Source organism: Neopelma chrysocephalum, unplaced genomic scaffold (assembly GCF_003984885.1).
Source record: "Neopelma chrysocephalum unplaced genomic scaffold, ASM398488v2 Primary Assembly neopelma1_25, whole genome shotgun sequence".
Classification (NCBI taxonomy): domain Eukaryota; kingdom Metazoa; phylum Chordata; class Aves; order Passeriformes; family Pipridae; genus Neopelma; species Neopelma chrysocephalum.
In genome coordinates this window covers 15,835,446-15,862,964 of record NW_020897694.1, presented here as the reverse complement: position 1 = coordinate 15,862,964, position 27,519 = coordinate 15,835,446, and the positions used below count along the sequence as shown (strand labels likewise).

At 40.5% G+C, this 27,519-nt stretch overlaps 2 protein-coding genes across 5 annotated transcripts; one reads left to right on the top strand and one right to left on the bottom strand.

The window, feature by feature from the left end:
* The first annotated feature begins 81 nt into the window (after positions 1 to 81).
* On the top strand, positions 82 to 15,047 carry FBXL3 (F-box and leucine rich repeat protein 3). Of its 3 annotated transcripts, none has more exons than XM_027674571.1 (5): positions 82 to 196; positions 4,727 to 5,090; positions 7,140 to 7,262; positions 10,368 to 10,539; positions 12,662 to 15,047. In XM_027674571.1, the coding sequence occupies exons 2-5, from the start codon at positions 4,728 to 4,730 to the stop codon at positions 13,303 to 13,305; spliced, it is 1,302 nt and encodes a 433-aa protein (XP_027530372.1). In that variant the 5' UTR covers positions 82 to 196; position 4,727; the 3' UTR covers positions 13,306 to 15,047. The 3 variants fall into 3 exon arrangements, with proteins under 3 accessions (XP_027530372.1, XP_027530374.1, XP_027530373.1); XM_027674572.1 differs by lacking the exon at positions 82 to 196 and adding an exon at positions 612 to 905; XM_027674573.1 differs by lacking the exon at positions 7,140 to 7,262.
* On the bottom strand, positions 14,381 to 26,312 carry CLN5 (CLN5, intracellular trafficking protein). 2 transcript variants are annotated; one of them, XM_027674574.1, is made up of 4 exons: positions 26,144 to 26,312; positions 24,140 to 24,305; positions 22,760 to 22,985; positions 14,381 to 20,200 (listed from the first exon to the last, which is right to left on the bottom strand). In XM_027674574.1, the coding sequence occupies exons 1-4, from the start codon at positions 26,272 to 26,274 to the stop codon at positions 19,689 to 19,691; spliced, it is 1,035 nt and encodes a 344-aa protein (XP_027530375.1). In that variant the 5' UTR covers positions 26,275 to 26,312; the 3' UTR covers positions 14,381 to 19,688. The 2 variants fall into 2 exon arrangements, with proteins under 2 accessions (XP_027530375.1, XP_027530376.1); XM_027674575.1 differs by lacking the exon at positions 26,144 to 26,312 and adding an exon at positions 25,881 to 26,037 and having other exon boundaries at positions 15,641 to 20,200.
* Positions 26,313 to 27,519: the final 1,207 nt, after the last annotated feature.

The following is a 27,519-nucleotide window of genomic DNA, read 5'->3' as shown; positions in this document are numbered from 1 at the left end:
CGCTGGGAAGTAAACAGAGAGGGAGGCAAGGAAGGAGCGAGAAGGAACGACGCGGGCGGGACAGGACGGACCGGACAGCCGGGCGGAGGAGGCGGCGCTGGGGTCGACTTCGGCGGAGAGAGCTGATGTGGCCGGAGCGGAGGCGCCAGCGCGGCCCGAGCCCCGGTTAATGCGAAGCGCAGTAGGGAGCCGCCAGGTGAAGGGACGGGAAAGGGGCGGCAGCAGCGGCGCAGCGGGACCTTCCTCAGGGTGCCAGACCTGGGGAGCGGGGCCCGAGCCGCGGGGCCGGCAGAAGTCGGGGGCTGTGAGAGCCCTGCGGCGCTGCGCCCCGGGCCGGGGCCGGGCCGGAAGGAGCCGACCCTGAGGGGATCCTGCCCCGGGAGTAGCAGGAGAGCCTTAAATCCTAGTCCGCCGTGTTGGTGGGGGTTCGCTGCCTCGCAGCCTTCCTGTGATAGCTGTGATAAATTGTGAAACCCTCCGTTGTGTGCAGCGGAACGGGTTGTTCGCGGCGATCGGGGTTGGGTTCGTGTCTGGGCCGCCCCCACTGTGAGCCCGTGCCCCCCTTTAGCGCGTCCCTGCTGTTCCCAGAACGGCCTTTCTGTAGGGGGAGAGCAGTGAGCTCGCTGGGCTGGCTCCTGGGGAAGCGTTATCAGGAGGGCGTAAACGGCTCTGCACAGTCGTTTGTTTTGTTTGGTTTTGTTGTTTTCTCTTTTTTTTTTTTCTTTTTTGAACTGCCGTTGTGTTCTGGCTGCACCTTACTCGTCAATAAAAACAATGTTGAGCACGTGCTTTGCTCCTCCTCCTCGGTGGCTGAACTGTGTGATTAGGGTTGGACGTGACTTTTGCAAACAAGATAGTGTGGGTTGCGCCCGGGTGCGGAGTTCAGAAACAAGTCGGTAAAATAGGTGGGGAAACTCACTTGGAAAGTCTTAAGGAGTCAGGCATCGGGATTTCACCCATCTCTCTGCCCTGGTAGAGTTGGGTATTTTTGTTGGTTTGGGGTTTGTTGTTACCATCCTGGCTTTTCTATCAAGATCATAGAATCATAGAATCAGCTGGGTTGGAAGGGACCTGAGATCATCAAGTCCAACCCTTGATCCACTACAGCCGTGGTTACTAGACCATGGCACTAAGTGCCACATCCAGTCTCATCTTAAAAACCTCCAGGGACGGGGATTCCACCACCTCCCTGGGCAGCCCATTCCAATTCCTGATTACCCTCTCTGTAAAGAATTTCTTCCTAATATCTAACCTAAACCTCCCCTGGCACAGCTTAAGACCATGCCCTCTTGTCTTACTGATAGTTGCCTGGGAGAAGAGACCAACCCCCACCTGGCTACAACCTCCTTTCAGGGAGTTGTAGAGAGTGATGAGGTCTCCCCTGAGCCTTCTCTTCTCCAGGCTGATCTTAGATTCTAAAGCAAAGTTGATTATAGCAGCAACTTGGAAAAACTGGTCAGTGATATCTGTGTCCTGAGTATGCCAGGGAGAGTTAAAAGCAAGATTGATGGTTCAGGCGTTGGTAAGAAGTGATAAGTAATCATCCTTTGAAGAATAGGTTGTACCTATACAGTACATGGAATTTTGCATCCATGTGTTCCCCGTTGAAAAGTTGGGCTGGGATTCAAAATAGTTTGGTTTTTAGACTATCAGATACATTAAGAAAGGGGATCTGAACCGCGTGTGCCTGTTCCTAGGCAATATTCCTAAGCCTGTTCCATATTAAATATGCAGAAAGGTTTACTTTCTTAAGTGACCTTATTTTTTTAATAAGTATCTTCTTGGATGGATCTGCAGACTTCTGTAGGCAAATCTGCATTCTTTGAATTTTGTATTTGTTTTATTATTATGCACGTTAAGAGGCTGAAAGCAGTTACATTTTTTAAAAACTATTCCAATACTTTAAGTTCTGAAACAGGGTGCCAAAAGTTAGATGACAAAACAGTCATGCAGTTCTTAAAATCGTATTTTTTAGTCTTGAGCTTAGACTTTTTTTTCTCTTTGGAAGAAGTTCCACAGGAAAATATTTTTGAAAAGTTATGCTTATCTCTCTTTTTAATTACAAGAGCATCCAAGACGTCAGTAACAAAAACGTCTGGAATTGGTTTTTTCCCATCCCCTGCTTTTCAAGCCATGGCACTTAGAACATGTAACATTTTCTTGGAAGAATGTGACCTGAAATTCATCATCAGTATAGCTCAAGTGATGGCTTTATTATGTCTTTTTTTTTTTTAAATTCGCTATTCATAAAAACATGGGACAATTCCCCACAACTTCCAAGAGTGGGTTTTGATCTGTAACCAGCATATATTATCTGCTTAGAACTCATCCCAGTTAGCTCAGAGGTGCAAACTGTGAGTTGTCTGTTGACCTGGTCCCTCCTATCAGCACATCTCAGAGGCCTTTTTTCCAGTTTTGTCAGTGGCAGCTCACTCCTGGTCTTTTCTAAAGGGGAGAGAAAAAGTAAAGAAAAAACCCCCCTACCTTAATGGAGTGATAAAAGTAGCCAACCTAACCAGAAAATTTATGCGCATGTATTACCTTACTAGCAGAAGATGAGACAGGATCTCTGTAAGGAAGACTCAGAGAGCCAAGTCTTAACAGTACCTTGTGTAGCTTTTTCCAGATTCATGAGAGATGGCTTTGGATAGACTTAGACATCAAACACGCCGTCCTAAATTTGGCAAGGGAAAGCTTGCCTGTGGTAAATGCTTATTATAACCTAGTTGTTTGGAATATCTGTTTAGCCTAAAATTTAAAGGAATGTTGCATTTCAAACTGGCTTATTATAAATATTATTCTTGTCCTGTGGTGAGTAAACTGGCTTATTATAAATATTGTTCTTGTCCTGTGGTGAGTAGTTATCTCAAACAGAAACATGACAGGCTTGTAGTGGATTTGCTAATTAATTCTTGATTAGTTATAAGCTTAATTCAGATTTCACAGTTGCAAAATCCAGTTTCTTTGTATTTTTGTTAATTGCAGATGGTTCTGAGTCACTGTTCAGTTTTCTTGCTTTTCTTCTGTTATTGGCTCAGTAGCAGAACTCTCTTGGGCAGAAAGCTTGTTCTGGTCATGTTTTGCATAGTCTCATAGTAGGGAGCTGTGAATCACAGTTCTCAGGAAGCAAGTAGACATTTTTGCCCGCTACTGTTTTCATCTTTTGCTTGCCCCCAGTTGCTACTGGGATTAAAAAATGAAGCTGGAAAAAAATCAAGAGACAAATTTAGTTCATCGGTCTTTCGTGACAGCATGCTCAGGTTTGCTTGCATCATCTTATCAGTGGCTTCAGACCTTAAGTGATAGCTTGCTTCTGTCATGTGAGTAGCTAGGATTAAAGTCTTTTACAGATAGGTAAGGAGGTGCTGGCTTTGAGAAAATAATCTGTATGCATTGCATTATAAACAGTATAATTTTTAAGTTGCACTTAGTTTTAAAAAGTACTTCCAAACTTTTACTTACTAGCAGTACATAGCAGGGAAACTTAACTTTCCAGATCCCAGAAGGACTGGGCATATGATAGTCTCATACATGTGATTGTACTTGAATGTAAATCGGAATGATTTCACTATGTATGAAGTCTGTGTTTATCTTATAGAAATCAGGGAGATTAGGGGTGCTTATACATGTCAAGCCCATCCCATCCCTGGATTCTCTCATCTTTTTAGAAATTGGAATTGAGCATATTGTAGTTTAGTGTGAGGTCTTATTCATAGCTCTTAAGGACATGATGTGCATCCTATTGAGGCTTTTAAAAATAGATGATCAGATGCTAAGTTCATTTGTAAGATGGCATGTATGAAAGAACACATTTTGAACAAAACCCAATGCTAGATTTATTTCAGATGTGTGTAGTGGTAGGGGGTTTTCTCTTAAATAATGTAATATAAGGTTGAACTTTAGTTTGTTATATCACTATTGAAAAAGTATATGCTGTGGAGAGTGAGATAACCTTTTGCCTCAGGCTTGCTGAATTTGATATAATTTTGCAGAAAGTTTTCTGACCCTTCTGTAAACCTTTTTTGTGGGTTGAAACTTCCAGGCTGTTACTGGAAATCTTTCATAATCCCTATTTCGTAGTTAGTTGAAAAAATGAAAGCACACCAGTGTTCTTGATGAAATATGTTTTCAAGGATGCTGATTTAAAACAGATGCCTATTGAATTAATGTCATTTAAATAAATAAATACATTTTAAAAAGAAAATGTCTGAGGGGAAAAAAATATTTGGTCAGATACAGCAACATCCGCAGTATGCAGTGCCTGCAAGCCTGCATACAGTCTTTATTTACTTCCTTACCTAATTTTTTCTTCCACAGTTTGAAGTGTTATTTCTAATGGATAGGACTGGGGCAGCAATATGAATGTCAGTGTTCAAAAAATTGTTTAGAGTATTATCTTTGGATTTAGTAAAACAGTAGAGTGATAATCAACAAAACAGTAAAACAAATTAGGTTCAAAATGTTCTGAAACACAAAAATAAACCACTGAGAGTGAATATTATAAATGGGTTGGCACTGTTAGTGATTAAAGTAATATTAAACGTATCAGTTTAGATGATAATATTGTTTCTAGACTACTACTTCAGTTTCATTGCTACTTTATATATGGCAGGAAAAAAAACCTGCAAAAGGGTCGTTGCAAAAAACATCCTTTTTCACCTTCATAGTTTTCTATTAATGTTGTTCTCAGCTCTGGTCTCAGAATTTTTTTTTATTATTTCTGTAGAATGAAACGAGGAAGGAAAACTAATGAGGCCAACAACAGTTCATCGGGAGAGACAACTGAGAAGGAAACCAAGAGATACAAAGTTACAGAGAAGAAAACCATCGTTGTGCAGAGTCCTGACTGGGCGAACCTGCTTCAAGACGTTATCCTGCAGGTGTTTCAGTACTTGCCCCTTCTGGATCGTGCTCATGCATCCCAGGTCTGCCGAAGCTGGAACCAAGTGTTTCATATGCCAGATCTCTGGAGGTGTTTTGAGTTTGAACTGAATCAACCAGCTACATCGAACTTGAGGACTACACATCCTGAACTAATCAAGCAAATAATAAAAAGGCATTCCAATCATCTGCAGTATGTAAGCTTCAAGGTAGTGTATTTTATAGGCTTTTTAAAAAGCCATTTTTATTTTAGAAGAAATATGGCAGTGTTTTCCAGCTTAGTATACTGAAGAAATGAGTTCTCTAAATGGACATGTAGACATGGAGGTTACCTGCTAGTTAATTTCTCTTTTGGGTGTATTATCAGGACCAAAACTTGGAATAAATCCTGAACATACCTTTTCACTGCCTTAATTCTGTTAGATGAAAATGTCTTTGTTTGGTAGTGTGGTGTTTTTGATTTTTATTTTTTTTTTCCCATTTTTCTTGTAGCAGCTTAGCTGCTTAAAATTCTGCCTCAGTGAGTGGACAGAAATACTTCGGTTCTGATACAACTGTATGTTTGGGTTCCTGCCTCAGAATTAAGTTTGATCAGGATGCATAAATTGAGCATTTCCCCATTTCACATCCTGTAGTGAGTTGGATCTAATATTCATGGTAAGAAAACGTCTAATACACAGAGAGTGACTTCAGTACTGTTAGTCAGCAACTAGTAACTTTCATATTAAATTGTATGGGATTGTCTACTCAGCATAACTGTGTTTCAATTAACTGAAAAAGTACATGGAATTTGCACAGGATGGTGTGTGTACTGATTGTGCCTGGCTGAGAAGTACCATTTGGTGAGAATTGGTTCTGTTAACACCATGGAATTGTTTTCAGCAGATGAAAACCTTTAGTGGTAGCTTACCTATCACTGTGTTTTGGAAGGGTGCTGTGAAACTCATGGCAGTGTATGCATCAGCTGTGTGAGAAATTTGGAAAGGAAATGACTTCTGCAGCAAGCCAAAATACTTGTTTCTGAGCTCAGGCAGTTCTAATGTAGGAATCATCAGCATGTGGGTAGCTGAGGCACCTCTGCCTGATCACATATATTGGTACTGGTTGATTCCAGTACCAGATACAAGCTGTTATCACAAGGTTTGCCGGGCTTTTATCAGTGTCCAAATAAAGAAAACTTACAGCTGTAGTGGAATGACCTTCCGGTGTCTTTTCTGCTGTCTACATTTCTTTACACTAAGTCGTTTTGAAGAATTTCAGATGCCCTTCTATGGTAGGGCAATACATCATTTTTTGAAATTGTTGCTTCAGTTGTCCTTCAGTGTTGCAGAATACACAAGGCAGTGGATGTAACACTGACTGTTACTCTCTAAAGGCTGAAAACATGAGAGTTGTCATTTGTAGGCAAGCAAGATTGGATTGTTGGCAATGAAGGTTTTTCAGTGTGTGTTTGAGCAGAAAATGAACATTCATTGGATTTACATCTATTGCTGACAAGGTAGTGTGGCTTATGGTAGGCTTAGATTTGATCCTATGATCAAGCTTTATACTGTTCTATAGGTTTGCAAAGCCTACTGTGTATAAGGGGTTATTCAGAAAGCATGTCTGAGTGTCAGGGGAAATCCACTGGAGACACATGAAGTGACTGGGTTGTATAGCAAACTGACTAATGAAGGTTTTGGGGGTTGTGGTTTTGTGGTGGTTATTTTTTTTTAGTTTTAGGTTTTTTGGGGTTTTTTTTTGGTAGATTATCCATTGCATATCTGTTGTGGTATTAACGATGAAGGGCCAGTCATATAGGTTCATATGATAATGCACTTAACTCTCCAGCAACTCAATATTATGAACTCAGTCACTGTAAAAAGAAGCAGTTTTTGCACCCAGTAAAGGATTTATAGAATTCCTGCATTTTAGTAAGGAAGAATGTAAAGAGGAGTTGGGGTAGGCTCTGGACCCATATGAACCTCCACTTCCTTATTATTTGATGTAGATTGAGTATCTTGAAACAAACTGTGTAGTTGACCCCTCACCATGCTATATTTTACCAAAGTGTTTAGTAGAGTAGTAAATTTTTAGCAAATTATCTTGGATTTTTTGTATATACTTTTTTTGGAAAAAAAAGAATGATGTTGTTGGATTCTCAGTGAGGTGTTTTCTGAGGGTTTTTTGACATCACATTTCAGAAGGTAAAATAAAATAAAAAGTTAGAATATGTTTGATGAAGTGCTTTCTGAATGTGCAATCCATTTTATTTTAAGGTGGACAGTAGCAAGGAATCTGCAGAAGCAGCTTGTGATATTTTATCCCAGCTTGTGAATTGCTCTCTGAAAACACTTGGGCTAATTTCGACTGCCCGGCCAAGCTTCATGGATTTACCAAAGGTATTTTAATATGAATATTTTTCTATTGCAGAGCATTGCAGTGTTTCATACAGTACTTCTATAACTTTATGAAAAGTTCTATCATAGGAATATGGATCTTTGGCAAAGAAAACTTTATTACTGGGCTCTGTTAAAGGGAGGAACTGAGATGTACTGCAAGGATATCTAAAGTTCCACTTATTCTCTGAATCATGTGAGATCTTAGGCCTGACCTTGTTCTTTCAAGTCCTTCTGTCTTTTGACCCCAATGTAGAACTGAACAGTGTGGTGCAAGTCAAGAGGCTAGACGCTTCAGGTCTGTGTAATTGTACTGTGGGGGATGTTTAGGACACAGTGATAATCAAATGAGGGGTAGAGTTTTATTCCTGGGGACTTGCCATAGGGCTTGTATGATCAATGAGCTCTCTTTGGAAAACAACATGGTCGTGATTTTCACTATGTCATGTCATGCAGTCAAGCATCAGCTTCTTAGGTGAAGTGCAGTGTATTTCTGAAATTTTCAGTCAGATTTTTACCTTGCAAGTTTACCAAAAATCAGATCTTGTTAGAAGGCATCTGATCTACAAGATAACAAATCTCTTACACATGCTCCTAAAGAATTCCTGCTAGTGAGGTGTACTATTGCTAAAGAGCAGGAGAGTGGTTCTGAAGGGCCAGACACAACTAGACTATTAGCTAGATCCTAGTGATGTCATTGCTGGTGATGGCACAAGAACGAGGAGGAACTAGAGACAGCCAAGGGAAAGGAAGTAGGCTATAGGGCTTAAGCAAGGTTACCTACAGAAGGATTATTAATTACTGTCCTTACCAGTGGTCACAGCCACATCATGTAGTTCTCTTGAATATGTATTTTTAATCCTTGATTTTTTTCAAAGAGGCTTTCCAGGTATTTAACTAGTTTTGGTATGATTTTTTCCTTTTTTGATGTGCTTTGAGTTGTGATGACAAGAAAACCTGAATGTAGTGAAAACAATCCACATTCTCAGTGTGTTAAGAATACCTTGTCCTTTCAGCTCTTGCTTATTGTTTTCTTTTTTTAATCTGAATGTTGTTGTAGCTCTCTTATTTAGCTGTCATTGGAGGGATATGTTATGGTCCTATTCATCTTGCTGAGTAATTATTTGTAGTTATTCATGCTATGGTCTTAGCTTCAAGGCTTCTAAAATACAGGCTTCCTGGTTTTGTTCCCAATAGGTTTACACGTGGTCTTTAAAAAATGTATTCAGAATGAGCCAAAATTAGCTCTGGGCATAATTTACCTTTTGATGTTTACTTCTCAAATAATACTGTCACTGGCATATGGGACCAGCAGTGATTTTAAAATTTTCCTGGACCACTAATGAAACTAAAGAATTGAATTGGACCGTGGCTAAATTCTTGAGGGAAGCCTTTAGTAACAGGCCCATTAGATGAGAAGCACACAAAGATGAATGGATTTGTGTGTTTTTTAAAAATTATTTTTATCAGACTGTATAGGAGGTCTGAACTACTTTGCGTTATCCTTATTGGTGCTCTTCTGTTTTGAAGTAACATCATGACGTATGGCAATTGTTTGTAAATCATTTTTAGCATGGTGTTGCTAGTCTTTTCACTAAGTGCATTCTACATAAATCTTTTAAAGAATCATACTATAGGCTACATATGTGGCAGTATTGAAAAGATGGGCTTTTACATGTTGGGATATTGCCTGTTTTCCATTAGCTCTTCAAACTAGAAGTTTTGAGTTACTTGTTTTTACAAACGTGGTTAACTTTCTTTGCCTTTTTATTTAACGGCCTTCTTAGTGAAGGGAATTAATTTCTAAATATAGAGAATAAAAACACAGTGCTAATGCTTTCAGCATACAGAGTGGAAATATTATTAAATTATTATTAAATATATAATAATTAAAGCATGAACATATTTTATAATATAAATTATATTAAAGCACCTTTTCTTCTGTACGTAACATATGTAATCAGCATATTGCCAGTAGAATTGGAGTGATCCCTAAAGCCGAAGTGCCTAAAGATTCTGAGTTGAACTTTGTTTCCATGTGCATGAACTGACTTTGAAAGTTTGTGTTAGCATGAAAATATTAATTCCTTTTCTAAATCTAATTGTGTGTGAGTTTTATCAAAACCCACAAACATATCAGGTAAGAATGAATGAATACTGTTGCCAGGCCTTCTCTCATATAATTGTATTTAAGACTTTCGCATGAGGCTCAGAGTGAAACAGTATTGAAATCAAAGCAGCAAGTCATTTTATGGAAACTTAATGTAGGACAAGGAGAAAATACTTTTTTAAAGTCTTCTGTTCATTCAGTCTTGTGAAACACAGACTAAGGAGCAGATACAGCAGTGCTTGTAGAAACCACTTGTGATATGGAGGAAGCAAATAATTAGCTTATCTTCATGATTTCTTACAAGTTAAAGGTGCCTTGGGCTCTGTCTTTACTAATAGGTTTCAGAGGTTATGTAAAAATGCTGAGGAGCAACTTTGAGCACTGGACCTACATTATCTATGCTGCTTAATTGGTAATTAATTGGTCACTTGCTCCTTGGCTCTGTTTGGACCACTCCAGTGAGCTTTCCAAGATAAATCCATTCAAACCCTAAATCCTCTGGGTGGGTGGTAGGCAGGCAGTAGTATCGTTTGGCTTCAAATACAACATTACGGGGTTGCCACTCCTGACCTGATTTGCATCTCACCAATGCAGTACAGCTTGCCATGTGGGAATTCCTCTTCTAGAAGATGCTCCGTTTAAGTGTGACTTGCAAATTATTCTCAAAACTAGGGCTTCTGGGCTTTCTCTTTGCTCATGGTCTTTCTCTAGATTTACATTTGTGCAGTGAATTGTCCAGGGTCAGGTTCTGGATTTGCGTTTAATGTTAGACATTCTGATTTGCCCAATACATAGATTAATAGCAAAAAGTTATTACACTTACTCTACTAAAAAATGTCAGATTTAGTATTAATTTTAGTTATGCAATATCAAAAGAATGCTTTTGCAGCAAATGCTGTCAATAAGTATGAGAAAACTAAGATTGCAGTGTACAGTATAAAACCACTGAGATTTTTACTTCAGATTCTGTTTCATTTACACTTTTCTTTTTTTTCCAGTCTCACTTTATTTCTGCACTGACAGTGGTGTTTGTAAACTCCAAATCCCTCTCTTCACTCAAGATTGATGATACACCAGTAGATGATCCATCTCTCAAAGTGCTCGTGGCTAATAATAGTGACACACTCAAACTGTTGAAAATGAGCAGTTGTCCTCATGTTTCTCCAGCCGGTAAGCTGCTGTGGTTCTGTGGGGTCGTTTTTTTTTTGTTGTTGTTGCTTGGGTTTTTTTTATAATGCATGCATTAAATTCTGTCTGAATTTAATGGGGAGGGAGGATGAGTGTGGTGTTTACAGCAACTGTCACTGAAGAAAGTTCTTTCAGCTGGAGGTCAGGCCATCTATCCTGCCACTTGCAGAGTGACTACTGAGCTAATAATAAAGTAGTGCATGTCTGTTGTGGGCAAACAACTAATCTCATGTGGAACTTAAAGAGTATGTATTGGCTTAATAGTGCACTACTTTTGCAATGACTAAGTATTCCAGTATAGTCAAGCTTTTTGGAATGCGACTTCCTTTTCTGCATTTTATTATGTGTGGGTTTTGAGTGTTGCCATATCATGGACTATGAAGATGCTGCTTTAGTCGTTCTGAAGGAAAGCAGTGTGATCTCTTGCTGGAGAATAAGTGCATCTTATTCTTATAAGTGCTGGAGAATAAGACAGCATCAACACAGGGGAGATGAGACTGAGCTGTGCAGAACTTCTGCTGTTACCAAATATACTTCATTAACACTCTGTGTCAGTAGCAAGAATGAAGTCTGCTTGTAGCAGAATGAAATGACTCAAGATTGCATAAGCCTTCGGCAAATGTTAATTCTGTGAACTTCAACAATGCACAGCAAGTTTAAGATTTATTCACAGCCTGTCAGCTTAACAAAGTTTTTCACTGAGAAATGGCAGAGGAATTGTAAATGATATGCTGACAACTTAGTTTGATTCTTCTTCTGAGGATGAGTGGAAACTACTGTAGTTATCATAACTTTCTTCATGCAAATATATTGCAGTTGGAAGTGTTAGGTATATTATGTGTAAAATTCACCAGCAGGATTCCTAATATGTGGGGAAAACTGTACTATAGAAGAGGGCGTGTTATTGTAGTGATAACAAACTCAATACCTTTTCCAGGTGTAGCTCTCAGACAAAACCTTGTGTTTGGTTTTGTATAAAAAAGTCCTGAAAATGCAGGTTTGTTATGCACCAGATTGGTCCAGCAAAGTGTTCGCTGGCATGTTAATGTTATTTCGTTCAAAGCTTTGTAATCATAGATAGGGGATTGCTTAAATTGGCTTTTCTGACTTAAAATTGTTTCTTGAGAATCTTTGTGTCCGAGAAGTATATGAGCCATAATATATCTGTCAGGAGGAATGTTAAATGTTATGTTCTCAGCCCCTCTATTAATAGAAAGGCCGTATCCCACATTTCACAGGTTTCTGGGTCACATGAAATGCAGGGGACTGGATGCTTGTTTTAGTGCTTTTTATTTTTTTTCAGTACTGTTACCAATATGGTACCATCACTTCTATGTACAAATAGGATAAGAGGAAACCTTAGACTGAACTGAATTCTTTTTGTTAATGTTTTTGTCTTCTGTGAGCAGCAGGTTATATTAATTCATTAAAGGGAGAGTCTGGAAATTGCTGTTCCAGAAATTACTGCTCCCAATTTTTAGTGGTTTGCCTTTTTTTTTTTTTTTGCTGTAGCTTTTCCAGATTTAAATATTTATACTTCGTTAGAAAGAACAAATACCGACTGCAGTAGCTTCTGTATTTAATTAAAATCTAGCATTGATTTTACATTTGCTTTCTGCAGGTGACAAACTTTTTTTCACAGTTGCTTTGTTGGCCACAGAGGAGACAGCAGTTCTTACAGCGCAGGCTAGGGGAATACTTTTAGCATGAGTAAGGACCTTTTACAAAAATGAAGTTGAGTATATGTGGTCTTACAGCAGGGCAGAACAGTCAGAATATGATATCTTTATATTTGTCTCTTCTATTTATATATTTGTTAACTTCTTTGTTTCCCGATCACAACAGCGATGTAGTCGCATTGTGCATGTCTGTCTTGAATTGAACTGTGTAGGTGCAAAGAGGTCACAAGGTCTTGCTTGTGAAAAAGATTAATTTTCACATTGTCCAGTATGATTTTGTTTTGATGTTAGGTCTTGGTTACATGTTAAAATAGGTGGTCTTTGCACCCTCCTTATGTACATAAACAAATGCACTCCTATGTTTCTTGTTCAGTTATTAATACATTTATATGTGCAACCCCTCTCATAATGTTCTGTTCTGCCAGGTATCCTTTGTGTGGCTGACCAGTGCCATGGCTTACGTGAGTTGGCCCTGAACTACCACCTGCTGAGTGATGAGCTGCTGCTTGCTTTGTCTTCTGAAAAACACGTCAGGTTAGAACACTTGCGCATTGACGTTGTCAGTGAAAATCCTGGGCAGACTCAGTTCCACACGATTCAGAAGAGCAGCTGGGATGCTTTCATCAAGCATTCTCCTAAAGTAAATTTAGTTATGTACTTTTTCTTGTACGAGGAAGAGTTTGACCCGTTCTTTCGTTACGAAATACCTGTCACTCACCTTTACTTCGGAAGATCGGTAAGCAAAGACGTACTCGGCCGCGTTGGAATGACATGTCCTCGGCTGGTTGAACTGGTGGTGTGTGCCAATGGATTGCGGCCGCTGGATGAGGAGCTGATCTGTATTGCTGAGCGGTGCAAGTACCTGTCAGCGGTTGGCCTAGGAGAATGTGAAGTCTCTTGCAGTGCCTTTGTTGAGTTTGTGAAGATGTGTGGCGGTCGTCTCTCTCAGCTTTCTATCATGGAGGAAGTTTTGATTCCTGATCAGAAATACAACTTAGAGCAGATTCATTGGGAAGTTTCAAAGCATCTTGGTAGAGTCTGGTTCCCAGACATGATGCCCACATGGTAAAGTCCTTAAGAGACTCCAGGGCAGATGGAATAGCACCTTAAACCCAAGCTTACCATACTGCGATAAAAGCTTATTTAATAATATAGATTTTACTGCAAGTTAATTCATTGTTTGATTAGAAAATTAATTTTTCTTCTAAAAATTATTTTTGAACTCCAGATCCAAAAATAGAATTCACAGTTCCAAAACCTGTTTTCATCCAAACAAAAATGAGGTTTGTTTTAGATTTGATTTTTTTCATTGAAAGTGATCTCAAATGTTTTTGGAAATAAAAAAAAAGTATCTAAAATATTGAAATACCTGCAAAATACCAGTTTTAACATGCTGTCCTTCTTTGATTTAGATCGTAGTATTGAACGCAACCAGATTTGATCTTAAAAAACCAAAACAAAACTCCAACTAAATTGCATGCTTTTGTTGCAGACTGTAGCATTTCTAATCCAGTCACCTAGATGACAAGATGAAGTTTATAAGTGTTTAGTAGTCTGTGAAATATACACATTGTTATATAAAAATCATAAAAGGCAAGAGAAATACACAGTAATAACAGTTTAGACAACTCAAATAGTAAGTTTGCTACCTTATTCAAACAGTAGTGTGAGCTACCAAAAGCAGTGTGGGGTTTTTTCCCCCCTCTCTACGCATTTTAATGTAGTTTGCTTATGGGGTCTCAGATCTCCATCTAAACCTGTTTTAAGGTACTTTATGTCTAGCTCAGGAAGCGAAAGCATTCTGGGGGAAAATGTAGATACATTGTATTTAATAATTAATTGTAGTTAATGAGCTTTTCTTGCACATTAACCGGCTTGGCAGCATACAGTGAGATGGAATAATGTACAGTTTATGAAATGAACCCAGCAATGTTATTCTCATGACATGGGTGTGAATAAGGTGAGATAAGAAAGGTAAAATTTGAATGGTGACCAAGAACCTTTTCACAAAACCTTAGACCTTTTGGCTGCTTTCAGTTTGAGAGAAATGACATTGTAACAGTTGCTTAAGCTGTATAAACTAACTGTATACTGTAAATCTGTTTCAGAAATGTTTATGTACAAAGTGGATGTTTGATAGATAATCATTTTGTATACCTTTAATTCAGCTAGTTCTGTCAGTTCATAATATTTAAAAACCCAAAAGGAGTAAACTTGGTGAAGTAGAGCGATAGGCAAAAATTTGTTTTGAATATTTGATAAATCAGTTTTATTAAAGGAAATTTTTAGTCTGTAAGTGGTGTAGGCAAGACATTGCCTGTGATCTGGATGTGGCTTGTGACTTCATTTCTTGCTGCCAACGGTTATGTTACTTTCTCTTTGACGTTCCTGATTGGTAACACTAAAGCGTTGACATGACAGCTGCATGTCTGGCAGGTGTGGTCAGCCATCAGCAAGGCAGAGCTGCTCCAGCTGTGGGCTGGGCTGAACTCTCGCTTGAGCTGTACAGCTCCTTCTGGTAGTAGGAAGATTTCCTTCATTTCTAATTTCAGTAATGTTTATCCAGATGTATAACTCAGTGTAATACACTTATGAGTGTATTTAAGTTCATAACTATATTTTGAGCAAACAATGCTCAGCGGACTGGACATCTTTATAGAGGAGTTAGATGTTTCTGTAGAGCTTTGATTTAAAAATTGCATTTTATGAAATACGCGGGTTTTGTATTAGAATTTGTTAAATTAATGTAATACTATAATTTGCTTTTATTTGTACAAAAGGTGTCAATATATTTAGTCCGTAAAAGTAAAAGAGCTCCATGTTTTTTGTAACCTGACTCTCAGAACTGCCTGTATTATAAGGTGGAGTAACACTTGCAATCTGGGGAAGAGGACAGGTTTTCACTACATTAAAGTGAGGCAATCCCACTGGTAACACAGCCAAAAACCTCTTTGGACCTTGACTACAGAGGTCCCGATGCTCGCAAGGTAAGTTGCCAACATGTTGGTAGCAGGAATAACTGAAAGGAAAGGTACACCCTAAATACCAGATACAACTTCTAGAATTCGTATATTCGCAACCCAACATTCTGCTGCTCACAGAGAGACCTGCGGTCAGACCCTGACACGTGTTTGGTTCTAACAGAACTCCTTCACCGGCAAGGTAACTGACCTGTTCTGAGAAGCCTCTGTTTTGTTGCACAGACTTCAAAAAGTCCTTCCTGGATGCAACACCGTATTGTAATGGTTATCAGTATGTTCAGGGATAAGAAAATAACTTGAAAGCAGTTGTCTCTTCTGCTGAAGGTCAGCAGTTTTTATACACCAAACCAATTACAGCATCCTTAGCTCAAACAGTACAGCTATAATACTTCTCAGGCAAGAGAGCTGCTACAATGCTCCTTCTTAGCAAATATTTTACATTTTATTTTGCCTTCTACACATTGGAACAAATGAATAATGAATACATAAAAATCATGGCATAAGTACTAATGACTACCACAGACTCATGAAGTTCACTAGAAACATGAACAAGTGTGTCACAGCTGCATCATTTTTCCCTGACTTCACCTTTTAGTTCTTGTTTTCAGAAGAATCCAATCCAGTGTTGACTTGGTTGTCCAGTCTTGGGTAGGAGTTGTTAATGCGTGCAGTGACAAATCTTACCTCTGAACACAAGTGCCTACAAGTTACGATACTGAAGGCGGCAGCTCTCCTAATCCAGAACGTCTGTGAATGGGTTTGTGAGGGGGAAGGCAGAAAGCATTTGAACCAGCAATTTTCATTGCACGGCCCTCTGGGGAGCAGGAGCTGCACACTCAGACCTTGAGGTATGACCAGCCAGGATCTGCCTCACTTGGGAACTCTCCTGGAATGAAGTGTGGGCTACAGCCCCACAGCTCAGTGGTGTAACAATTAAGCAGTTTTGCACAAGACCAGTGTGCAGACCTGGAAATTGTTGTATTGCAGAATTAGTGCGTATTTGTACCCTTAACTGCAGCTTGCATAACAGCAGGGAGCAGAAACAAACACAGTCTAAAGTGATGAACAAGTCCTGTATTCAAAGCATGAGTAAAGACTCGACGACACAGCCACTGGAGAAAGTAGGTACTTATCCTTTAGCCGGTAGTAAGGACAGTCCCCTGGTTCCTGCTGTTGGGCAAGTGCTGTGAGTACCACCTGGCTGTGAGTGAGATGCCAGGTGTGATCCTACTATTTCTGCCCCTCTGTGTGACTTTCAGGAGGAAGCTGTCCATCTCAGATGCTTGAGGTCAATAGGTGGTTTCAGTGACAAACAATAACAGATCATCAGGTGCACAGAAGCCATTTGTGACATCTAACACTTGCTTTTTAAGTGACAAAAGTGTAATCTTTACAGACCTATTCTGGGCTTGTCTAAACTTTGCAGAAGTAGCCTATTCATCAGCTCTATGTTATTCTGGATCTAGTTCTGAAGGCCTAACTCAAGGATTCTGGATTCTGCCTACAAAAGAGCACTGCACTCAACAACTTCAGCTAATTCCAGTGCAATTAACTATTCAACAACTGCACCTCTTCCAGGACTGCAGTTTGTGCTGGTGGAGTTTATTCCCACCAAGCTATGCATTCAGTCTGAACAATTAACTTTCACAAACCTTTCCCAGTTGAGAGGCTCTCTCTCCAACTGTGTGCCCAGCAGGATTAAATACTGACCTCAGAAGGAACTCAGGTATGTTAAATAAAGGGCAACTCCTACATTGATAATTAGTACCTTTAAAGTGAAGATAGAATTCAAAGTGTGAAACAGACTTAGAATACACACATGGCTGTGTGGAAGAGTCCCCAGTTGATTGGCAGTGTGATCTATTGCTGAATGCACTCAGATTTCACCTCAAACAGCTGCTTCTTGCTGCTTCTACCACCAAGGGATGCAGCATCCTTGACAAATAACTGTCCTTTTGTCTTTGTTGCCAGAAATTTACTGTCCTCTAACTTGCAACTAATACATGCTAGGATGTAACTTTCTCTTGAATCAACTCCTAGTACCACTACTACCTACTACCGGAGTAGTAGGGCAGGAGTAAAACATGCTAAATTAGGCAGTTTGTACAGATGAAATAGGAAAAGTGAGAAGGGCTGATATTTAAGTACAAAAAGCTCAGGATATTTTACACTTGTACTGATACAACCATGAAGTTATGTTTGACCACAGACATGAAAAATTATTACATCTTTCACACAAACTATTTCTTATCAAGTTCCTTAAGAATGAGTTTTTTACCTCTGCAACCAGTCAGCTCTGTTAAGTTGTCTAAGCTATTACTGGTTCACAAACACTCATCTTTTTGAGTGTTAGAAGCTGGATGATTCAGCTACCATTAGCTGTGTATGTCAGAATTTGGTCTTTCCAGTTCTGTAAGGCTTTTGTATGCATCACAAAATACTCCAGCTATCAGGGGAAAAGAATGACTCTGGTGTGTAGGCTCCTTAGGTCCTGAGTAGAGACACAGAAGTACTGTTCAGTGAATGAACAGCACTGTCAGGCTGAGCAGAGACCACTACTCTGCTATGAGGGAGCATGACGTACCCTGCCATAGCATCTACTTCAGTCTCCCAAAGTTCTCCAGCTTTTTAGCAAATACTAGAGAAGAAGCTTTTGGGACTTTTACTGGCTTGGTTCTGTAATTCAATTTCCCCCTCAGAGCTTCAGACACCGGTTTTTGAGGTTGAGGCTTTTCCCAGGGAAGACAAATGTACATCCAACAACATTGAAGGTTTCAAAGTCATAAAAATAAGTCATCAACAAGAATCTAACTTCTGTAGACAGGCTTGCTGCACCCTTTTTAACCTTCCTAGTGCCTCTTGGATTACCTTCCTGATGGTGCTATGTGGTGCTTGGTTGCTGGCTGGGGTGAAACCATGACAGTAATCTAAAGAATCCAAAGCTCAGTTCAGCCATGAGGGCTTGTGACTTTGGCTAAAACGAGCAAAGTCTTTCAACCTGAGGCAGAAGATGAAGTTTCACCTACCAGTGGAAGTAATTAGCAGCTTTTCCACGAACAGAGGTGCTCTCATCCTCTCATTACTCTCACACGAGCTCTCATGCTCATCCCCTTACACGTTGATGCAATTCAACTGATCAGTTTTAGTGACTTTCTAAATACAAGGTTAATTTTCTGCCATTCTTATGATTTGAATCAAATCACTGTGTACGCCCTCTTTGGCTGCAGCAGGCTATTAGCTTGGCTCAAGCCAAATGAAACTGCAGAGTTGGGTTTCTGTGTTCCCGCTTGGCCATGAGACAGCAGTAACGTCTGTAGGACGGCTATTCATTCTGCAGCTAGTTTAAAAAAAAAACACAACTGAGCTGCCTACACTTGGAGATGATTACATTGCTGCAGGTGTATTTTTTATGTGCAGGCACCTCAGTGGTTTCCAGAAAGCCAGTGTTTCCTTGGCTTTGGTCACTTGAGTTTAAAGGGAACTAACTAGTTGCTAAGCTGCTCTAAGCTGAACCTGGAACAGGACTCAAGGATCGTGCAGCTGGCACAGCACCACTACTGCAAGCATCACTGCCAGCAAGAACTGCAGTGTCCTTTTATGGGCAATTTTGGGACAAGCACAGATTTTTAACTCCAACGTTAATACCCTACAAGCTGTCATTGCTTCTTTCATATTAAGGGTTCTACGCTTTTTAAAGAAATTTGAAAGGAATATACCCATGAGTTCTATGACACCGACCTAACTGAAGCCTCAAGTAGACTTTAAGACAGGAGACTGCTAGAACACTGCAGTTATGCATCAAAGTTGGCATCAAAACAGGCACTTTGGTTTTCCTCTGTGCTACAGAACACACAAAGCTAAAGAAGAGCCATCTGTATTGTGTTTACAGTATAGGTGAAGGAAGCAAAGTGGTTAAAAGATACCACCCATGCCATCTTCTAGTAGATTCATTGCCCCTTCCCCCGCTGCCACTGAACACTGGAGAACAGTTTATAGGTCCCAGTTTACAAACCAAAGAACTACAGAACCACCAATCTAAGGCACATGTTGAAGGAACTGGACACATGAAGACACTCAGGTTTTTTAGCTCCAAGGCATAGATGAGCCGATTTAGTCCTTGTAATACTGTGTCCCACCTCTGTAGGTGGTCAGGTGCTACCTGCTACGGCATGGCCATGCATGTGGAGACCAGAGCAGGCTGCTGCCTCCCCACTCCCCCTCTGGCACTGCCAAGCTCAGCCAAAGGAGCCTCAGCACGTGGCCATGGTTACACAGAAGCTAAGTCGTAGATGCTGAAGCATTCATGTGTTATACAGGTAATAACAAAAAAAATGCATAGTCTTTCATGGTGTCTAGCAAAGCCTTCCCAACACAACTTTTACAGTTAGCAGTGAAACCTATGACCCTTTAACACCATCACGGTAGTGCTCCAAATTTGACATAAGGGCAAGTTTGGTTCTTCAGTAAGCAGCTATACACCGAAGGACTCTTTGCTTCCAACAGGTAAAGGGACCTCTTCATAAACTATTTTGAGATAAGGAAACTTCATAGGTAAAAACCAGTATTCCAAGTTGTAGAAGAGGTAAAACTGATGATTCAAGACAACACGATCAATTATTCTTAAAAGATCCACAAAAAACTCTCTGACTGACTGATGAGGTTTAAATGGATTGTAAAAGTCTCTTATAGCTGCTGCCAATGTCTTGTTTCCTAGTGGTCCAAAAATAGATGTTTCATTTCCCAAATAAATAGGTTCTCCACTGAATAAAATTATGCTTGTATAGTTTGTTTGTATCTTCTTAAATACAGCTCCTAAGTCAGCCAGCTTTTGGTAGGTTCTCAGTATAAACTTCGAGCACTCATAAGAGTCAAACCATACTGTTGATTGTTTGTCAGGACTTGCTTGAACTGTCCAGGTCTCATAGTAAATGCCAGTCTCATTGTCATATTTTACCCATTGTGCCATTTCATTAAACATCGTTCCTGTAAGAGATGAAAATAAGTATTACAGAGACAAGGTAACAAACACATGACTCAGAATACTTTTCATCTGTTTCAAAGTTCACCTCCCTCCCCTGCAAAAGTTTACCTACAACATTACCTAACCATACATGGGCACAAGGTTGGAGAGAGAAGTAATACCCCACTGAATAAACAACATTTACACGCAAGTTATTTAAAACTAATTCCTTCTTCTGACCCTTTTCCTCCTACTATGGCAGAACATCCAAACATCAGAGAACCATGACACGTCTCATTTTCCTTTATCCGTGCAGACAAACAGGGCAGGTAGTAAAATATACAAGAGATGCTGACAAAGTGCTCACCAGAGCAACAGGTATTTCTGCACTTCAAGTTTTAACCAAATTCAGCAATTCAGGGCAGAAATTTTCATGTCTCTTCACAAAAGAAACCTTAGACTGAGACACTCTGCTGTTTTAGCAGCTCCTCAGCCAGCAAAGCTGAATTGAGCAAAATGATGAGTGGGATGTGAAGACCAGTAAACTTAAAGACCTTGAAGATTATTTTTTTATTTAGAATATGGGTTTGGAGTATTTAGGTGATGGTGATTTCACAATTGGAATGAGGAAGACATCCCTAACTCAGCTTGTCTCGCTGCTAGCTACTACCTCTGAGTAAATAAAGCTCTGAACATTCATCTCCCAGGCTACCCCATTATAACTGCTCTTCACTCCCCACTTGAAAGCTTTTGGACTTCATGGTAAACGTAACAATCACTCTGCTTAGTGGAAGGATTAGGTACTTTATTTTTTAATTGCCTGTGACTTGGTTTAATAGAACAGCAAGTCATTAAATCTGTATCAAGAATGGTACTTATACTCTAGATGGGTTTGAAGTTTCCCCTTATCTTCTCTAATTCCTACCCCATTAGCTTCCTACTGCATATTGTGTAAGGCATGTTACTGAAAAGGATTAGTCTCTCCTAACAAGACTGAGAGGGACATAACATGAAGTTCTGGCCTTAACATCGCAAATTAACCAGAAGTGTTACAGGTTAATGCATGGCTGCATTGATAGTATGTTGGAAGATACCTAGACAATCAAAAATCAGACTTTGGATATTCCTGTCCTATTTCCACAGAAGAAACATACTCCTCAGTAACATTACCTTTCTGATGGGCTTTAAAAGGAAATGAGATAGCTTCACTGCGGTGTCTGACAATGACGACCAACAGCTCTATAGAATCTCACTAAGTTTAAGAGGATCCAGCTATTTCATACATTAAAGCTCTATCCCATGAGATGGGATGCTTTTTGCTTGCTCTCTGAAGGAAGCAAGTTCAGCTTCTGATGCTGTCTCTCTGTGCTTGCATCCACTCACCCTCTTCCACAGTAACGTTCAGATTCCTAGTCAAATTTAGACAATTCAAAGCCCTCGGATATACTACTTCCCTGAAAGTTTCTTGGAAATGGGAAGTGAGAGAAACAAGGAAGACTGTAACAGTGCCTCCACAAGGAACTAGCATAACCTCACCTTTCTTAGGCATCAAATAATCCACTCAGGCAGGAAGCATTACAAGTTCTAGAACCATATGAAAATATTTAACTTGATATTCATACAAAAGAATCCAATTGCATTGGGCATCAAAGACTTCAGTCATGAACCACAAACTCACAGGAAAGCAGCTCCGCTTTACTTCACTGCTGAAAGAACTGCCTAGAATTTCTTAACAGACTGGACAGATTACCTAGAGACTGAGGCCAGCAAAGTTGCTAAGAGTGGAAGTGGGCACACATAAAGCACCACATCACACTATCTGTAAGCTGACTCTCCACTGTGCCCTGTACACTACACTAACTTCAGAGAGTAAGTGGTTTTGGTCACAACAAATGCAACTCTCCAAGTCCTCAGTGAACTTTTTTTCTAAGTCATTCACTCTATTACTAGAGCAATCAATTAGATTTATTTAAATGAATGTTTCATTTTAGGATTGCAATGTTCAGTAGGTACCAGGAAGCTATTCTGGTGATCATACGTGTATTTACAGGTGTAAGTCGTAGGTTTGTTCTACAATGTATGACAGAGACCTATTACTGGGGACATTTGCACAGTTTTTATGACAGATAATGGGGAGACGGAAATAGAGACTAATATTTTTTTTATCTTTGAGACTGTTTCTAAATATGCCTTATTTGTTTGCTCAGTAATGAACATATTTTCAAATTTTTCTATCTCAGCAGTCATCTGCCACTTCACAATACAAGCTTTTGTTTTGGTGAAGCCATGTGAAGAGTCCATAATGGCTCTGTATAAGCTGTTTTGCTATTTTTACACTCAAGAGACTCAAGTGTTTTGGTACAGCAACACCATATGACTCTCATTTAACAACTCTTCAGCGCATTGTTCAAAAAGCAGCAGCCTCATGCCACTTTCTGCATTAAAGAGAGTGCTTGAAATTAGCATCAGTGACTAACACTGCAAATAACCTACAGAACATAAATTAAAAGATACTGCTTTACATAAAGACAAGGCTGACTCTGTATTTTGTATTAACATTATCCAAAGCATCTAAAATCTACCTGATATTGTAGTCACGAGAACTAAAGTTCCATTTTCCTTCCAGTGTGCATCATCTATTCCTTCATAAAAGCAGGCAGCTCCCTGGTTACACCAGAATGGTGCATCTATGCCAGGCCGCAGATGTGGAAATGTGCAGTTCCCAAGTTGGAAGAGCTCATACCACTCCATTGTGTAGTTTTTGCCCGTTAGAGAGCTCCTGAAACCCACAGCATCATGCATAATTTTCTGTGAAAAGATAAAAAACAAACAACTAAAAAACCAAAACTTTAACATTATAACAACTTCAGCTTGGTCTGTACAGAAGATAAGATGTTTGGAGCTGTTCTGTAACAGGATGAGAGGAGGGGAAGGAGTTCCTGTAACATCTTGGACTCAGTCGCACTGATGCACAACACTAGACTGAATCACACATATTTTATCATGCTGTCTCAGAGCTTATCTACCCATCCATCATAAATTCTGTTACTTAGAGGCAGATTCTCAGCGGGAGCTCAAAATCAAAACTCAAGCTGACTTTTGAATCCTTAACCTCAAAGGGTCATCAGAATAATAAAGAGCAGAACCAAGTTACCAAAAACAGATCTTGGTAATGAAAGCCATAAAAGGAATGAGGTAAATATTTCTTTTAAAAGCTGTATAGTAAAAACATACATTCAACCTTAATTAACAACTGAAGCAACAATATTTGAATCTATTTCCATTTTTGAATCAGTGTGCTTGGTTTTTTTCATGTTCACTGAAATTTCTTTATTCGTTAGGGATCATGCTTTGAAGTTTAAATTTGCTACTGCTTAGCTATAAGTATTACTAAAGTTGAGATTCTTTCATATTTGCATGACTCCATGAATGGAGACTTCAATTCCATACTGATCGTTACATTCAAGAAAGAACTGTAAAAGCAACCAGCTCCTCGTGATCCACCATTCTGACCAGCTAGCTGTCCTCTCCTGAAAGGTATCAACATTCAAGCAAATACAAGTTTTTAACAACAGAAAAGTTAATACACTAAGGAACTATTTCATCTGATATAAGAAGATAAATAAAAGTATTTTCTTGATCCAGTGCTAGCACAAAAGAAAAGACACCCAAAACATAATGGTGTGTGTATACAAAACACTCTCAATATGCAGCTATATGAAGGAACACATTCAAACTCACCAACAGTGCTGTTTGTGCTCTTTTCTTTAGCTGAACTAAATTCTGTAAGTTTTGTTTGAAACATAGTGCTCTTTGAGTATCCTTCCTAGAGCTAGCCTAGCTTGTGTGCTCTAATACTCTTCTATACAAGCATATCTCAACCTTACAGCTCCCATTCTTGACAACTGCTGTTGAATTCAGCTGAATTTGCCACAATAACTTTGTTAAAAATATCACCTTACCAAGTGTCCTAATAGGTCTCCATATTTGAATTCCCATACTGGAGCCTGTAATCGATACACTTCAATGACATCCTCTTCTTTCATAACTGGAATGGCAGAGCCAGTGGGACAGAAAGTGTAACGAGCTTGGCAGTAAGGATCAGTTTTTGGACGGTAATCAAAGCGCCTGTGTTGAGAAGGAGAAGCACACAGAATGATAAACACAGCTTCGCAGCTGGAGGAACTCTCATGCCTTCCTAAGGGCCCAAGTAGGAGAGCTTAAGTGTCCAGCCACCTCCAAAGACTGATTCTGCGATCCAGGCACTGCAATGGTTGGAGTACACAACTTTGAAAGGCTGCTGAGGTGCATACCTGCAGAAACAGGACCTCAGATTTAAGGCTCAAGAATGCAAGTCGTATTGTTCACAGTACTGATTAATAAAGGAGTGCAAATGATACATATTACAAAGCGTGACATACTCACAAAATCAGACAGACACAGACGCTGGACAAAGGATAGTTTAAAATCTGTTTCAAAAACATTCTCCTAACAGTTTGTCTATACAGGGATTGACCAGTTTGTTCTTCCTCTTCTATTGTAAAGGGTCCTCATATGAAGTTGTTTTTACTCTAGAACATTGCCAATATCAGAAAAAAATTTCATTGCTCTATGCTAATTTAGATAAAGAGGTCTAAGAACCTAGCTAGGATCACTGTTTCCATTTCATTCCTATTAAACCTTAAAAACCAAAGACCGAATCTGCTTACTTATCATACTCTATATAAACAGCAAAGAACCTTTCTCACAAGTCTTCCTTTTCCAACTTCCTTCAGAGTCACTCACTGTATTTCACTTAAAACAAGGTATACACAGCTTGTCCAGATCTTGTAAAGTCTGCCTGAGAGTCTAACATACTCAGTTGCCCAGGGCTACCAAATGGCATAAATACCCCAGCCATGAGATGACTCAAGGACACAGGACTTCCTGAACCATAATAAGGTCAGCAGCACTGAGACAGTTCTGCTTTTCCCTTTGGACTTCTCCAAGCTTGCTGGGAACTTCAGCATGTCTGCCTTTGTTTTGTCCGGGGGAGGGAGGAGGGGGGCAAGAAAAAAAATCCTAAAGAGTATGGCTGGAAAAAGAACACAAGGAAAACAAAGACTTATGGCAACCACATATTTAAGTCCTGTTTCTAGACTGCACCCTACATTTTCAGCTTCCTCTCACTGCATCTTGCATGTGACAAGAAGTTAATGAGCATGTTAAGAAGCATTAAAATCCCACATTTCTGAGCACTTCACACCAACAGGCTTGTACTCCAATTTTGACCATCCCAAGACTCAGCCTTGCAACTCGTGAACTTACCTGAAAATCTGAACAACTCGTGACTGCAAGATCAGCTCCTTCAGGCATCACCTGATGCAAACTTAACAGCTAGGAATTATGCAATAGGCTTTCAACATTTCAGATGTGCATTAGACAGCAGTTAAAACCTCCCTTTAATACAGCAAACCCGCATAAAATACACATAGCGAGCGTAGCCCTTCTCCTGAAGGGGCTCATTTCCTCAGCACAGCCAAAGCTGTCGCTATTTTCACCAGTAAAACGCCACAGCACTCTCCTGCTGTCCCCAACACTAATAGGACTTCTCCTGGAGCTCAGGCAGCTTTGGAGAAGAGAACGGGATTTTGTACCATTTCATTCACTATGGGCAGAAGTATGACGCAGACTTAATTTTTTTAAAAATAAAATAAACCGTATCCTAATTTCCTCATCGCAACTTTTCTGCGGGAATTAAAGGCGTTTAAAGGCCGGGCAGTCATTCCCGAAGCAGCAATCCCTCTCGAGGCAGAGGGAGCAAGCGCAGCCTTCGGCCTGGCATGGCACTTAGCGAGCTAAACACACTAAATACAGTACGAATGACCAACGCCTCGTGATTACAAAGGGAAAGATTTCACGGCCTTTTTAGCCTAATAAACAGCAGAACAAAGGCAGCGCTGGCGGGCCCTGCCCGCGTCACTCACCTGTAGGGCACCGGCCAGCGCCGCCGCGGGGCGCGGAGTCCCCCCGAGACACGGGGCCCCCACGCCGCCAAGAGCGGCAGCAGGAGCGGGAGCAGGAGCGGCAGGAGCCGGGAGCAGCTCGCGGCGCCCATAGCGGAGCCAGGCCCGGAGCTGCGGGGAAGCCACCGCGCCGCGGGAGGCCGGGCGGGGAGGGGCCGCCCCCGCGCCCGCCCCCGGCCCGGGGAAGCCGGAGGTGCCCGCCGAGGGCACGGCCTGCTGGCAGGGTGCTGAGCCAAGCAGGGTGGTGTTCCCCGAGAGGAGACCAGCCGTGTGTCGAATCATCCTTTAAAAACGCCACCCGGCTGAACTGCGACTGCAGTTTTTAAGAGACGCAGGCAGCTACGCGTTCTTTTTATTTAGCTGGAGTATTCGTTGTCTGTAGTTCCACGCATTGCTTTGGAGGCACTTTGAAGCTGGTGAAGGGTCTGGAGCACAAATCTGAGGAGAAGCGGCTGAGGGAGCTGGGGGTATTTAGCCTGGAGAAAAGAGGGTTGTAGCCAGGCGGGGGTTGGGCCTCTTCTCCCAGGGAACTAGTGACAGGACAAAAGGACACAATCTTAAGCTGTACCAGGGGAGGTTTAGGTTGGACACTGGAAAGAATTTCTTCACAGAAAGGGTGATTAGACACTGGAATGGACTGCCCAGAGAAGTGGAGGAGTCACTGTCCCTGGAGGTGTTTAAGGAAAGACTGGCCATAGCACTGAGTGCCGTGGTCTAGTTTACATGGTGCTGTTCAGCCACAGGTTGGACTCAATGATCCCTGAGATCTTTTCCAACCCCGTTGATTCTGTGATTCTGTAAAAGACATCAAGTACCCATCCTCACACTCAGAACCCATGGAGAGGGGTGGTCTCTGGGTCTGGTCCCTGAACAACGAGGTGAGGCCTCACCAAAAGGCAGAGGCTTTTGCTGTGATAAACCCTGTAACCTGGAGCCTCTTCAGGCTACCAAGAAGTCTTGTCTGAAGACTTTCAGGGCTTTGAGCTATGTTCATATACATACCACCCATTTCAGAACACTTATTCAGATTGTAACAACTTACGTTATGGGGATTATGCAGCAAATAATTCTCTCCTTTTCATGAAAATGGTGAGAACTATCTTTCAGACGAACTAAGAGAAACTGTGAGGACAAGTTTGCCAACAGCATCCCTGGAGAAAACACAGCTTTTTCCAGCTCTATGGAGTTCAAAACTGACTATACTGGCATCAGAGTCCAGGAGGTTAAAGTCTGGTAATCAGCAAAGTGAAAGCACTCGTGTATACTATTCACTGGGTAAATAATAACTGTGCTGTGGATGGTTGACTATAAGGAGCCAGAGGAATATCCCCGCTCAC

Bases quoted from the DNA above. Each gene is read 5' to 3' on its own strand.
- CLN5 (XM_027674574.1), bottom strand. From the start codon at position 26,274: ATGGGCGCCGCGAGCTGCTCCCGGCTCCTGCCGCTCCTGCTCCCGCTC. The intron at 22,986-24,139 runs GTAAGGTGATAT...ATCTTTTCACAG, and splicing joins GAGACCTATTAGGACACTTG to AAAATTATGCATGATGCTGT. The intron at 20,201-22,759 runs GTAGATTTTAGA...CATCTCTTACAG, and splicing joins TCTCGTGACTACAATATCAG to GAACGATGTTTAATGAAATG.
- FBXL3 (XM_027674571.1), top strand. From the start codon at position 4,728: ATGAAACGAGGAAGGAAAACTAATGAGGCCAACAACAGTTCATCGGGA. The intron at 7,263-10,367 runs GTATTTTAATAT...TTTTTTTTCCAG, and splicing joins GCTTCATGGATTTACCAAAG to TCTCACTTTATTTCTGCACT. The intron at 10,540-12,661 runs GTAAGCTGCTGT...CTGTTCTGCCAG, and splicing joins TCCTCATGTTTCTCCAGCCG to GTATCCTTTGTGTGGCTGAC.